Source organism: Anabrus simplex, chromosome 1 (assembly GCF_040414725.1).
Source record: "Anabrus simplex isolate iqAnaSimp1 chromosome 1, ASM4041472v1, whole genome shotgun sequence".
Lineage (NCBI taxonomy): Eukaryota > Metazoa > Arthropoda > Insecta > Orthoptera > Tettigoniidae > Anabrus > Anabrus simplex.
In genome coordinates this window covers 404,821,162-404,833,903 of record NC_090265.1, presented here as the reverse complement: position 1 = coordinate 404,833,903, position 12,742 = coordinate 404,821,162, and the positions used below count along the sequence as shown (strand labels likewise).

General features: G+C 37.5%; 1 protein-coding gene across 1 annotated transcript in view; it reads right to left on the bottom strand.

The window, feature by feature from the left end:
* Window positions 1–12,432, bottom strand: part of CdGAPr (GTPase-activating protein CdGAPr) — a 157,755-nt gene extending 145,323 nt beyond the window's left edge. The window contains exons 1-3 of the mRNA XM_068227130.1: window positions 12,334–12,432; window positions 11,830–12,096; window positions 577–744 (exon numbers count right to left, since the gene is read on the bottom strand). Of these exons, the coding sequence (XP_068083231.1) occupies window positions 577–744; window positions 11,830–12,096; window positions 12,334–12,432 (534 nt within the window). The remainder of the gene's footprint in view (window positions 1–576; window positions 745–11,829; window positions 12,097–12,333) is intronic.
* Window positions 12,433–12,742: the final 310 nt, after the last annotated feature.

Here is a 12,742-nt window from a genome sequence, read left to right as displayed (position 1 = left end):
CAATGTGAGTTACCTGCCTGCACATTTCAATCTCAAATCCTTGAGCTCTCAATAACTTATATTTGATATTGATCCTTTAAGTTTCTTCTCTAAAATAAACCATCAATTTAAATTTCCATCATAATATGGATTAAATAAATTAATAACATTTATAACTCTAAGGAGAGCTGAAGTTCAGTTTCAATCTAGATAACTTACTGATGTACTGGAAAATAATTCTAGTTTCCCTGATAAACTAATTTCATGTGGAACAAATATTTGGCAGTATATGCATTTTGTCATCAACCCACAAACAAGTGCATAAAGTACTGAAGTGAATGGAAAAACATCAGAAATCCTCATTATTCATGTAAAGTGAAATGGTGTATGTACTTTCAAACAGTGTAACATAAATCTCATTCACATCACCAGTCTAGCAGGAATCTCTAGTAATGCCATATTATATGTACTCACAATATCACTGTAGAAGAATCAATCCCAATTAATAGGTCCCTAGTAGGAAGAGTTACCACCAATCTCAGATTTTTAAAATCAAGGATCAGAGAAAAGAAAGTTTCATATCCTAAGAGTTCTCACCTGGAATGGCCCAAGTTCTACGAAGTCATAATGGAAATGAGCACATTCATCCAGTTTTGGGAAACGGGATCTTCCTTCAGGTGGGGAGCTTGAAGCAGCTGTCAGGTGGTGGATACGAATACTGGTGCCGCGAGATGATTCCATGTCACTGGCTTCACACAGTCCACTCTGTAACATATCAATAAACAACAATGCTTAACTTAAGTGCTATCAACAGCAATATAATATGGCAAATCGTTTAAGAAGAGCTACTACAATATATTCTTAAACCACTGTATCAGACTGAAAAGCAAGACATATAAAAAAATTGAGAATTTTTCCCGAATGCCTTCCTATTTCCATGGTCAATACTGTGTTCATCATATATGTAGCAAAAGTTTTTAAATTCAATTAAATTGTAAAATATGAACAAAAGTATCAATGTTCACAGATCAGACTATGGCCAGACAAAACACAGTAATGTAGCACTATAGTCAGGTTAATACTCAAGATGGGACTAATATTTCTGTATTACACATCATTTCATAAATCCCTCAGTTTACCAACTCCAGGCTTTTGTCAAATCCAACATTAATAAAAGCAGGGTTATTCTAAAGAAATAAAACTTGGCATTCTCTAATTATGATACTGAAATATTTGTCCTTGCAGGACCATCTAGCAAATACCAGTGTCTAAGGGGGCCACTACCATGAGCATTGAGGCAAGAATTATCAAACATAAAGTTCAATCGGTCAACCACATCACCTGCATGCCTTTCACATGCCTGCCAAAGCACATGATGTATTGTCAATTGAAGGATGAACAACATCACATAATCAAGAAGGACAGCAAAAACAATACCAAGACTTTCTAAAATCTGATTTTAAGAAGTGAAAAGTTGACATCGATAACTGGGAGGATGCAGAGGCTAACTGGCTGATGTAATGATGTAATTTTTACAAGGGCCCATATTGTGAATAACAGTGACAAGGCACAAGTCCAATAAAAAACAGCATAGAAAAGAATGAGAAAATTAAAGCAGAAATTATTAACTTTCTCTTCCTGAGCCATGTCAGGCTCCCCTGATGTTGGCGATCAGTAAGGCGAGGGCATTGCGATCTGTTATCAGAATAACTACAGTGCTAGAAATTTCAGTCCACTCTTTGATGTTTCTTATCCACAATGACCTTCTTCTTCCAATACTTCTTTGACTCTCAAGTTTGACTTCTAATAACCGTTGTAAGATCTGGTAGCAGTTATTCCTTAGTATATGGCCAAAGTAAGAGATCTTTCTGCTTCTGATTGTAATCATGAATTCTCTATTAAGTTTTTGCCTTGTTCAGCACTTTCTCATTTGACACCAGAGCAACCCATGAAATCCTCAGCATTCTATTATGAGTTCACATTTCAAAGGCTTCTAGAGTGTTTAACGGAGGTGTTCTTGAGTATCCATGTTTCTGCACCATATAACAGAACAAACCATGCATAAGCTTCACGACCATTCTCTGCCTTGGTTTTAGATTTATCATTGTCATTGCAAAAGAAGGACTTCAATTTTGTGAAAGCATTCCTTGCCATTCCTATTCTCTGTCTGATTTCCTTTCAGGATCTACCGTAGCTGTTCAGTTACTGTAACTCCCAGGTATTTGAAGTTGATCACTCTCTTAATCTGTCAACTGACTAAGAATAACCAGGCTTTACAATTACAAGGAGCTTGTGATTTTAGAACTATATTTTCAGGCATCTAAGAACCCACAATTGGCAATATTCATGCACTTAGTAAACAACCGTTATTTTCATCTGTGAGTGAATGTTTGTGATGATGGTAATTTTATGTGGAATGTTCAAATCCAACAAAAAGAATACTGAGAAAGTGAAATGCATTTATTTCTACTTCCCCCATTTGGAGGCTGCCAGAAAGACAAATCTTACATAAAAAGAGGATTAAAACTACAGTTGTAATAACTCTATCTGCAAATTCATATTGTAAAGTACGTAATTAAACATTTTAATATGAATAATTAGAATAGTTGACATTTTGTAATTAGTGGATACATGCATATTTTGATTATTAATACATATTTTACTGTTACTGTTGTTTGAAGTAATTCTGAAACATATGTCAGCTTTCAGTGTCAAGTACTTTGCTCAAGATGAAAGACTGGTCTGGAATACTGACGATGCTGATGAGTGTTTTCTAACACCCGACAGAAGAAATTCAGAAAGGACATGTTTTCTAAATGGAGAGGAAATCTTGAACAATAAATGTTTCCATTTCCACTTTGGCATCTGTCAACATAAGTCACAAAGAGTGGTTCATCAAGAAAAATAAAATTGAAATTCAACAAGTATAAGCTGCAAGAAAAACTTGGGTACAAATGTAGAAAACAACGCTCATGTTTAGCATAAACTGATGGTGCATTATCCTGTGAAGTTCGTGAAACAGAACAAGTACTCCCTAAGTAGATTTATTAAAATGTTGAAAATAATTCTGAATAAATTCAAGATTTGGTGAGTAACAGTAAACAGAAAATGATATGCACTGGTATTAGTATTTCAATTTCTAATGTTGATAACAATTTATAGATTAGTATTTAATAAAAGGCGGGGACAATTTGCATTTTGAATGATGCCAAATAAGTGTCTAATGATTAGAAAACAAAAGATAGCATTTTACCATCCCATACATAGTTGGCTCGAAGTACAAACTGCTGCTATCTCTCGTCCAATATCCTGCTGTCGGTAGGGGCAGTAGAATAACACCCACAGTATACCCTTCCTGTCGGAAGAGGCGATTAAAAGGAGCCCTAGGGACTCTTAACTACGGTGCTTTGGTTGGCGACTACAGAGCCCTTATCTGAGTCCTGGCACTGTTCCCACTTACTTGTGCCAAGTTCCTCACTTTCATCTCTCCTATCCGACCTCCCTTGGTCAATCAACCACTACTGATCTGCATTTAGGGCAGTCGCCCAGGTAGCAGATTCCCTATCTGTTGCTTCCCTAGCCTTTTCTTAAATGATTGCAAAGAAATTGGAAATTTATTGAACATCTCCCTTGGTAAGTTATTCCAATCCCTAACTCCCCTTCCTATAAACGAATATTTGCCCCAATTTGGCCTCTTGAATTCCAACTTTATCTTCATATTGTGATCTTTCCTACTTTTAAAGACACCATCCAAACTTATTCGTCTACTGATCTCCTCCCACGCCATCTCTCCACTGACAGCTTGGGACATACCACTTACATGTAATAAATATCATTTTTGGTCCATATTGATGATATTTGATTAGAATAATAACAGTAAGTTATTTATTAAATTGACCACCTAATCAATACAATAAGTCATTGTCTTGGATGATTTGCATTGATCTATTAACTAAAAATGGTACATGTTTCACCTAGTATGAAGGCATCATCAGCCATTGTCTTAACCTCGGAATAAAAATAAACACTTGATTAACATATAATAAGGTTAAATTAAATTAAAAAATCTTGAAGAGACTTAAACTAAAATTAAAAATAACAATGTTGGTTTTAAATTTTTTTGTTACCATGTGAAGAATTACAAAGGTAAAAGTATTAAAATCATTGACATTAAATGGCTGCTATTACAAGTAAAATGGACAAAGTAACAGACTGTGATGAACAAGTAGTAAGATTGCTATAAAATTAAGTTGAGTGATTGGCGGTTACAATTAGACTCTGACGAGAATGACGATCAGTAAAATTTATTCAAAAAGTAATATTGAGAAAATAATGTTGAAGGTTAGTCAAGAGATCACTATATTCCTTTCTAGGAGAGAAAAGACTAAAGTCATAGGCATATGGTAGAAATGTAGAACACATTGATGAGAAGATAAAAAGTTGTAGATTAAAGGTTGAAGAACAGTGTTAAAATTGGACCTCTGTGGACCATCTCAATTTGAAGCGATGTTAGAATGTCAAGAATGTGAGTTTATTGACAGTTGAATCATGTGACGAGGTGAAGGTAACTTGTACGTTATGATTTAAGTGTATTGACAACTGTAGACTTCTTGTAGTAAACTCAGTCTTTCATTTTTACACCCTTTGTGGCCCTTGTCTTTCTCTAGCCAATACCTTCATTCTTCAAAATGACAGTTTGTTCCCTCTGGTTAGTACTAATACAGGTTGGTTGCCAAGTTGTACTTCCTCTTAAAACAATAATCACCACTCTCCCCCCCATTAAATGATATAATATCCGACTATCCACATAATACAACACAAAATGGGCCCAAAAAGACTGGATGATCATTATACAATGACCCAGGGTTCAGTCACAATCCTCTTACACCAACTTTCAACAGTGAAAAAGGTCAACCAGACTGGTTGTACAATAGAATTAGATTCAGAGTCTGTTATGACATATTATGTCCATTATCATCATTAAAATACGTATCTGATATTTCTCTCCTGAGACACTCTTTCTTTTCTTCTTAAATTATGATAGCCTTAATTAATTTTCCTCATCATCCAGTCTTAGTCACTCAACACTATCAGGATAAAGAGTTTCTCAGACCTCTCACATTATGTACAGATCTTTGTGGCTATTCATTGAAATTAGAATGGTTGGACAATTTTGTGCTAGGTGAGGTGACGAAAAGAACGGTTCTTTCAGTAGCCCAGAATATCTTTGACCTCATAGGGATTGCCAGCCCCTTATTGTTAATTCGCAGACTGTTACAACAAAAACTTTGAAAGAGTGGGATATCTTGGGATGAGGCAGTTGACACAGATACTAGAATGGAATTTTTGACTTGGTACCAAGGCCTTTTCCTTCTTTAACAGTTGGAGGTCCCACGTTACTTCCACTATGCTACCAACAACTCTGTAGTGAGTGTTCATACCTTCTGTGATGCCATTAGACTAGCTTATGCTGCAATTGTGTTCATAAAATAGGAAGTCAATGGTTTGGTTAAGATAAGTCTCCTGCCAGCTAAAGCAAGAGTAGCTCCTATTAAGGCAGTCACCATTCTCTGACTGGAGTTGATTGCAGCACTGGTAGGAGCTAGGTTGTGTAAGTCTGTGCTGGACACACTTGATTGGAAAGATACTGACTTGCATTTGTGGACAGAATCTACCACCGTTTTGACTTGGATCCAGAAGTAAGACAAATGGTTTGTGTTTGTAAACAATCGGGTACAAGAAATCTACAGTTGAAGCCTGAACTGTGGAAGACTATGTCTGAACACCAAAACCCTGCAGATTTTGCTTCAGGAGGATGCCAGGCAGATAAACTATTGACATTGAAATGGTGGGAGGGACCAGACTGGCTTAAGAAACCTGAACAAGAGTGGCCCTTGTAGAGGTATTAGTGGATGAACAGCTAATCTCTCTAGAAGTGAGTGAATCTTCACACTCAGTGAGTTGTCTTGCGAAGGAGTCATTTACCCGTTATTAGTGCAACAGTCCTAAGAAGAGCACAATGAACAGTGTAAATGCCATGGCTTTTAGTTGGTACTGCAGATACTTCTCATGCTATGACAAAATTATTCAAATGATTGCGTGGATGAAGAAATTCATCCATAATTCTCAGAATACAAAGTTTGAGAAGAAGTGGGGAATTATGTAAAGAGATCTGCTTGGCCGAAAAATTAGTAATCCTGCTTGTACAAGAGGATCATTTCAGAAGATGACAATTTAAGTAGCCTAAGGGCATACAAAGATGAAGAAAGCATTCTTAGGTTAAAGACAAAACTAGCCAACAGGCAAGATAACGAGTATTTTTGTGCACCAATCGATCTGCCTTCCTCTCATCCTGTAGTGTATTGATTAATTACAGTACAAATGAACACAAAAATAATACACATGTGGGCATCCAGATCCTGCTTAATATTTTGAAGGAACAATACTGGATTTTGAAAGCCAGGAAAAATGTCCAAAAATTACTGTCAAAATGTGTAATTTGCCTGAGGTAAATAGGACATAATTTAAACATCCCAGGAGCACCTCTTCCTAAAGACCAAATCAAAGATTCATCTGTGTTTGAAATGGTTGATATTGACTCAGCTGGACCCCTTTATCTGAAAGGTGATGCCAAAGTCTAGATTGCTTTGTTTACTTGTGCTGTTTATAGGGCAGTGCATCTTGAATTGTTGCCCTCACTGTCTTCAGAAAACTTTCTGCAGGGTCTTCGACGATTCATTCCTCACCATGGGAGACCAGCAATTATTTACTCAGATAATGGGAGAAATTTTAGTGGAGTTTCAAATTAGCTCAAATCAGTTGACTGGGATCATATTGCATGATATGATAGAATTAGGAAAATTGAATGGAAGTTTATTACCCCAGCAGCTCCATAGTAGGGTGGAATTTGGCAAAGGTTAATTGGAGTTATAAAACAGATTCTACAAAAGGTACTGGGTAAAACTTTGCTTTCCTGCGAAGAAATGACCACTGTCCTCTATGACACAGAATCACTTATAAATTCCAGACCATTAACCTATATTTCCAAGACTGATGGAGAACTATTTCCCTTGTCACCAGCATTACTCTTGCATGATGTCTCCAAAACTTAAGTGTCAGATTGTGATTTCATTGAGGGAAATTCCCTCAACAAGAGGTTCCAGTATAGGCAAAAGATCAGGACAGATCTCTGCAACTGATTTAGATCAGAGTATTCAGGTCTATTAATCCAGAGGTCACAAGTAAAAGGTAGCGAAAGTGAAATAAAATTAGGAGACATAGTCCTAATAGCAAATGGAAATGCAAAACAGACAGAATGGCCAGTGGGGTGGGTTATTCAGATTTTGCCTGGCAAGGATAATGATATTATAAACCATCACTCTCATTTTTGTTCTGTATTGAATACAGCGATCTCACGTTTGCAAAAGGAGTATATCTTTTACCCCACCTATTCAATACAATTAATGTATTGTATTGTATTGAATAGGTGGGGTAAAAGGTATACTCCTGTAAACTAAGTGAGAAGGATAATGATACCCACCTAGTAAGACTGTGGCCTGTAACATCTACCTTACTTAGACCAATCTAACGGGTTTATCCTTTAGGAGTCTCTGCTGAATGGGTGGAAGAAGTGATGGTTCCTGATAAGGTTGCTGAATCATCTTGTCTTTCCTCAAGAAAAGGGGTATCAACAAGGAGCACCAGGAATAGCAGGTGAATTAAAGTGCTTCAAAAACTGAATTTGCAGATACTCAGGATACTAATAATAATTTCATGTGGCTATTTCTAGCCGAGTGCAGCCCTTGTAAGGCAGACTCTCCGATGAGGGTGGGCGGCATCTGCCATGTGTAGATAACTGCGTGTTATTGTGGTGGAGGATAGTGTTATGTGTGGTGGAGGATAGTGTTATGTGTGGTGTGTGAGTTGCAGGGATGTTGGGAACAGTACAAACACCCAGCCCCCGGGCCATTGGAATTAACCAATGAAGGGTAAAATCCCCGACCCGGCCAGGAATCGAACCCGGGACTCTCTGAACCGAAGGCCAGTACGCTGACCATTCAGCCAACGAGTCGGACACTCAGGATACTGTCCAAAATGTTTGTTAATTTTGTTGTGCTTCTTCCTTTCCCTGCATTTTAGCTGTGTTTAATGTATTTTTCATTGTGTTATTTTTTATTTATCTACCACTAAATCAAGATGGGAGGGTGTAAGGTTTTATATGCATGATTTTTTTTTTCTGTTCCTGTCATCATCATCATCATCATCAACATCATCGTTTCCCAACTCCAGTTTCCAGGGTGTGGTGTACAAGCGCTCGCCATCTCCTTCTGTCTTCATACATCTTCTGTTCCAGTACATCTTCCCATTTGTGTCCCCTCTCCTCTACATCTGATCTTACAGTCTCTATCCAGCGTTTTCTTGGTCTTCTCTGTGGTCTTCTTCCTATGAGCTTAAGGTCAAAATATTTTCTGGCAGGCCTTTCCCTGTTCATTCTCATTATGTGCTCATACCACAGAAGTCTGCGTTTCTTTATGACACTGGTAATAGGAACCTCGATACTAGCTACTTTCCTATTCACTTCATTTCTGATCTTGTCCTTTCTGGTAGTTTGGTTCATGGTTCTAATGAATCTCACTTCAGTTGCTTGGATTCTACTGAGGTCTTTGTTTAGTAGGGTACATGTCTCTAAACTGTACGTGAGGATTGGTACAAAGTAAGTGTGGTACATGATTGTTTTTGCTTTTTGTGATATTCTGCACTCCCAGAGAAGATTTCTGACTTGACTGTAGAAGTTTGGTGCTTTCTGTGTCCTGCTGAGTATTTCCTGCCTAACAGTGTTGTCTTTCGAGATTGTGGTTCCAAGGTACTTGAAGTGGGGAGCTGATTCGATTTTTGCGCCTTCCAAAAATATATTTGAGCTTGTTCCTTCCCTGTTGATGGTCATTTCCACTGTCTTTGTTTTGCTCATCTTCAGTCCAAAAATGTTTGAATGTACTGTTCCATTTGTTAAGTTTCTTCTGAACTTCAGCTTCTGTCTCTCCCCATAAAAGCACATCATCAACAATTCTGTGTACTTACTATTTACTCCTTCATTACCATAAGAGAGAAAAGAAGACATGGCTTCCTATATATTAATAATTTGTAGACAAAATGTTAATCATTTTAACAAACTGTAATTTGCTCCTGAAGTGAGATTTATTCACTGACACTTTTAGAATCTGTAGACAAACAGAAATCAAGTATGAATTTTATGAAATAGGTAACTAAAAGAAGTTGTTACAGAACTGAGAATATTGTAGAATTTGGTTACTTCATAGATACACAGCTATATTTATTTCTGAATATTAAAAACTGACGCCCTTCTCTTGCATTACTGTAATGGTAAAACAACATATTTCAACTTCTATTGTATTTAAAAACAGAAGAAGTTGGACAAGTTATTATCTATAAAGTTAGCATAGTAGAGTTTACTGTGAAGATTACTACAGAGTACAGTTGGCTTATCTGTTTTCCAAACGATGTTTCCAAATTCTTAGGAAGATACATTATTGTGCTTACTGCTGTTCAGTAGATTGAGGTTATGTCATCCTGTAGTTGTTTTCCTTTTACGTTTGATCTTTAAAGGGCTATCAGACTGAACTATATCCTTCTTTTGTCTATACCTTTCTTCATTGAAAAGGCATACATCATCATCATCATCATCATCATCATCATCATCATCATCATCATCATCATCATCATTTGCGTTTTATGTCCCACAAACAATTCTTACAGTTTTTGGAGGCGCCAAGGTGTTGGAAGTTTCTCCTGCAGAGTTCTTTCATGTGCCAGTGAATTTACCACCAATCTAAACAGGGACTGAACCTATTAACTTGAGCTGAGAAGATCAGAAAACTCAGAAGACTGTAATGTCTGAGCTACTCAGCCTGGCAAACCTCTTTCTCTGTCTCATAATGAATCCTTTCCATTTTAAGAAGACTGTAACAAAATAATTCACCTATATCTGAGAGAACAGTTAAGTTGGTACATCTCTTAACTGTTATACACAAACAAGTAATACTGAATTCACTATTAAAAAACTACACATGCATACAAAATGACACAGAAAATATCAAAATACACACCAGTTGCTAAATGTATCTTAATCTCAGACTGCTAAAACTAGGATACAAATTATTTCTTTTTAATGGCTGAACAGGCAAATTTGGGATATCATCCTTTAAATAGGGCATGCAGAAATATTCCATGTAAGTTACAACAAGAAAGTCCCATAAAATAAAATTTAAAAAGTAAAGACTAATACCTACCTAGTGTTCATAGTTCCTATCATAAACACAAGATAATTAAACTGATGTGTTTTACCACAAAAAGTATGCTACCTCAGAACTAAGCCACTAACGAAATTACTTGCTGTAGTTGAAAATTTCATACATATAAAAGTAAAGTAAGTTGCTTCCTACTTATTTTATTGTTCATGTGCTATTTTTGTAATAAATAAATATAGATATAATAGATAAAAGAGTTTGTGAAGAGAACTGCTAAAAAAGATCCCCAAACCTGACTGAAAGAAAGCACTAAGAATGACACTACAACTCTACAGCCACTTTAACACCACAAGTGCAAACATCTACAACATTTTACCAATAATAGGTAAGAGGTGACTTGAAATAACTAACTATTGATCTAAAGAGACACCGGTTAATGGAATTTCGCCCTGAAAAAAGGGTTCCTTAATACCTTTACCTTTATTTCCTTCTACAACACTACAGATTTTTCCATCAGCTACATAGAGGAAATATAAAAAACAACAAAATAAACATAAAAAAGGTTACACTAGTCAAGCCTATGACAATGAACTGTGTCAACATGTTATTCCCTCTCTTGGATCATCCCCCCACCACCACCACATCCCAACGGCTAACCTGCTGTTAGGCAGGGGAGGGGGAGGGAAGCACTCCACCACCTATTCTTTTCCTTTCCTCTCCTCTCCTATCATTCCTATCATATGCGTTGACACAGCTACTTGCAAAGCACCTTCACAACATGTCCTTCTGTCTTTACTCTATTAATTTTATATATTAAGATATCATAACAAGCCACCAAGTGTTTACCATTACCTAATGTCACGATAAGAAACAGACATTAAAAAATAAAAAATAAAACATCATTCGTAACCCCTGTTAAGCCCTTCACTCCCTAAAAATATTCCCTACTCTTAATTTCTTAATATACAATTTCCTCACTGCACTTAAATATTTACATACACTATCCGCACATTTCCATTCTTACACAAGCCACCAAATAATTTTTTGTTCATTACCAGTCTGGCGTAACTTGTTTATCTTGTTCTCACTCAATAATTTTTCTCTCACTCCTTTTGTATCTTTACACTCAAATATCAGATGGTAATCTGCCCTTACTTCACCAAATAAAATACATCTTCATTTCTTATCCACCCTCTATTCTTATACAAACCCATCAACCACCATAAAAAGCACTTCTCACCGATATGTCTATGTTGCTAATTCTTATCCTACTAACTAAACTAATCCTATTAAATATGTCTAGTGTCTGTCTTTTCCAGCATTCCTCCCTCCAAGTTTTCAGTTGTACAGGGTGCGGCAGAAATACCTGACGAATTTCAAAGGTAAAAACTCGGCAAAGCAACAAGCCATTTAAAGATTTATTGCACAGTTGGAAAGAGTAGTGTTTGCCATTTGCGTCACATACACATACACACTAGGTTTTGAAGATAATGTCATCCAAATGCCGACCGTCCTGTTCGAAGCACCTCTGAAGTCTCTCTCTGAAGTTCAGCATGACTCGCTTGAGCATGTCTTGTGGTATTGCCTTGATTTCTTCACGGATGGCAGCTTTCAGGTCATTTAGTGTTCGCGGCTTATGTCGGAAGACATGATCCTTCAAATATCCCAACAGAAAGAAATCGCACGGGGCGAGGTCAGGGGAATGGGCTGGCCATGGAACGTCACCCCGTAAGGAGATGAGATGTCCTGGAAATATTTCTCTGAGGAGACCCATCGATGCCCTGGCTGTGTGTGCAGTGGCACCATCTTGTTGGAACCACGCTGCAAGATTCTCTAAGTCGGTGAGTATCGCCTGCAGGAAGTTGCATAACAGTTGTACGTAACAATCCGATGTTACTGTTACAGTTCTGTTCTCCTCTTCAAAAAAGTAAGGGCCTACAATTCCGAAATCAGCAACAGCGCATCAAACAGTAACACGCTCGCTGTGGATAGGTCACTCATGGATCTGTTAAGAATTGGTTGCGGACCAATACCGAAAATTTTGTTTATTAATGTAGCCTGACAAATGAAAGTGCCCTTCATCACTTGCCAGAACACTGGTGTCAGCTGCTACAGCTTCCAGAATAGTCTCACAACACGTTCTGCGGTTGGCCCAATCACGTTCACTGAGTTTCTGAACACCCATCATTTTGTACGAATGGAACTTCATGCCTGCGTGTAAAATCCTCCTTACGGTGCGATCCGAGAGTCCCAGAGCAGTGAATGCCTATGCACCGAAAGTTGAGGAGATTGCATAACGGCGTGTCTCACTGCACGGACGGTCTCTGGTGTTCGGACGCTACGAGGCCTACCAGGCGGCTTCATTTTCACACTCTAACCACTTTTTCTCAAACTGTTCACTCATAACAGAATGGTGTTCCTGCTCGGAACTTTCTCATGTCAGCCTAACCCAAAGTGTCTGCGAAACAAACGCTGCGTCGTAGTAACAGAGTCGGTAT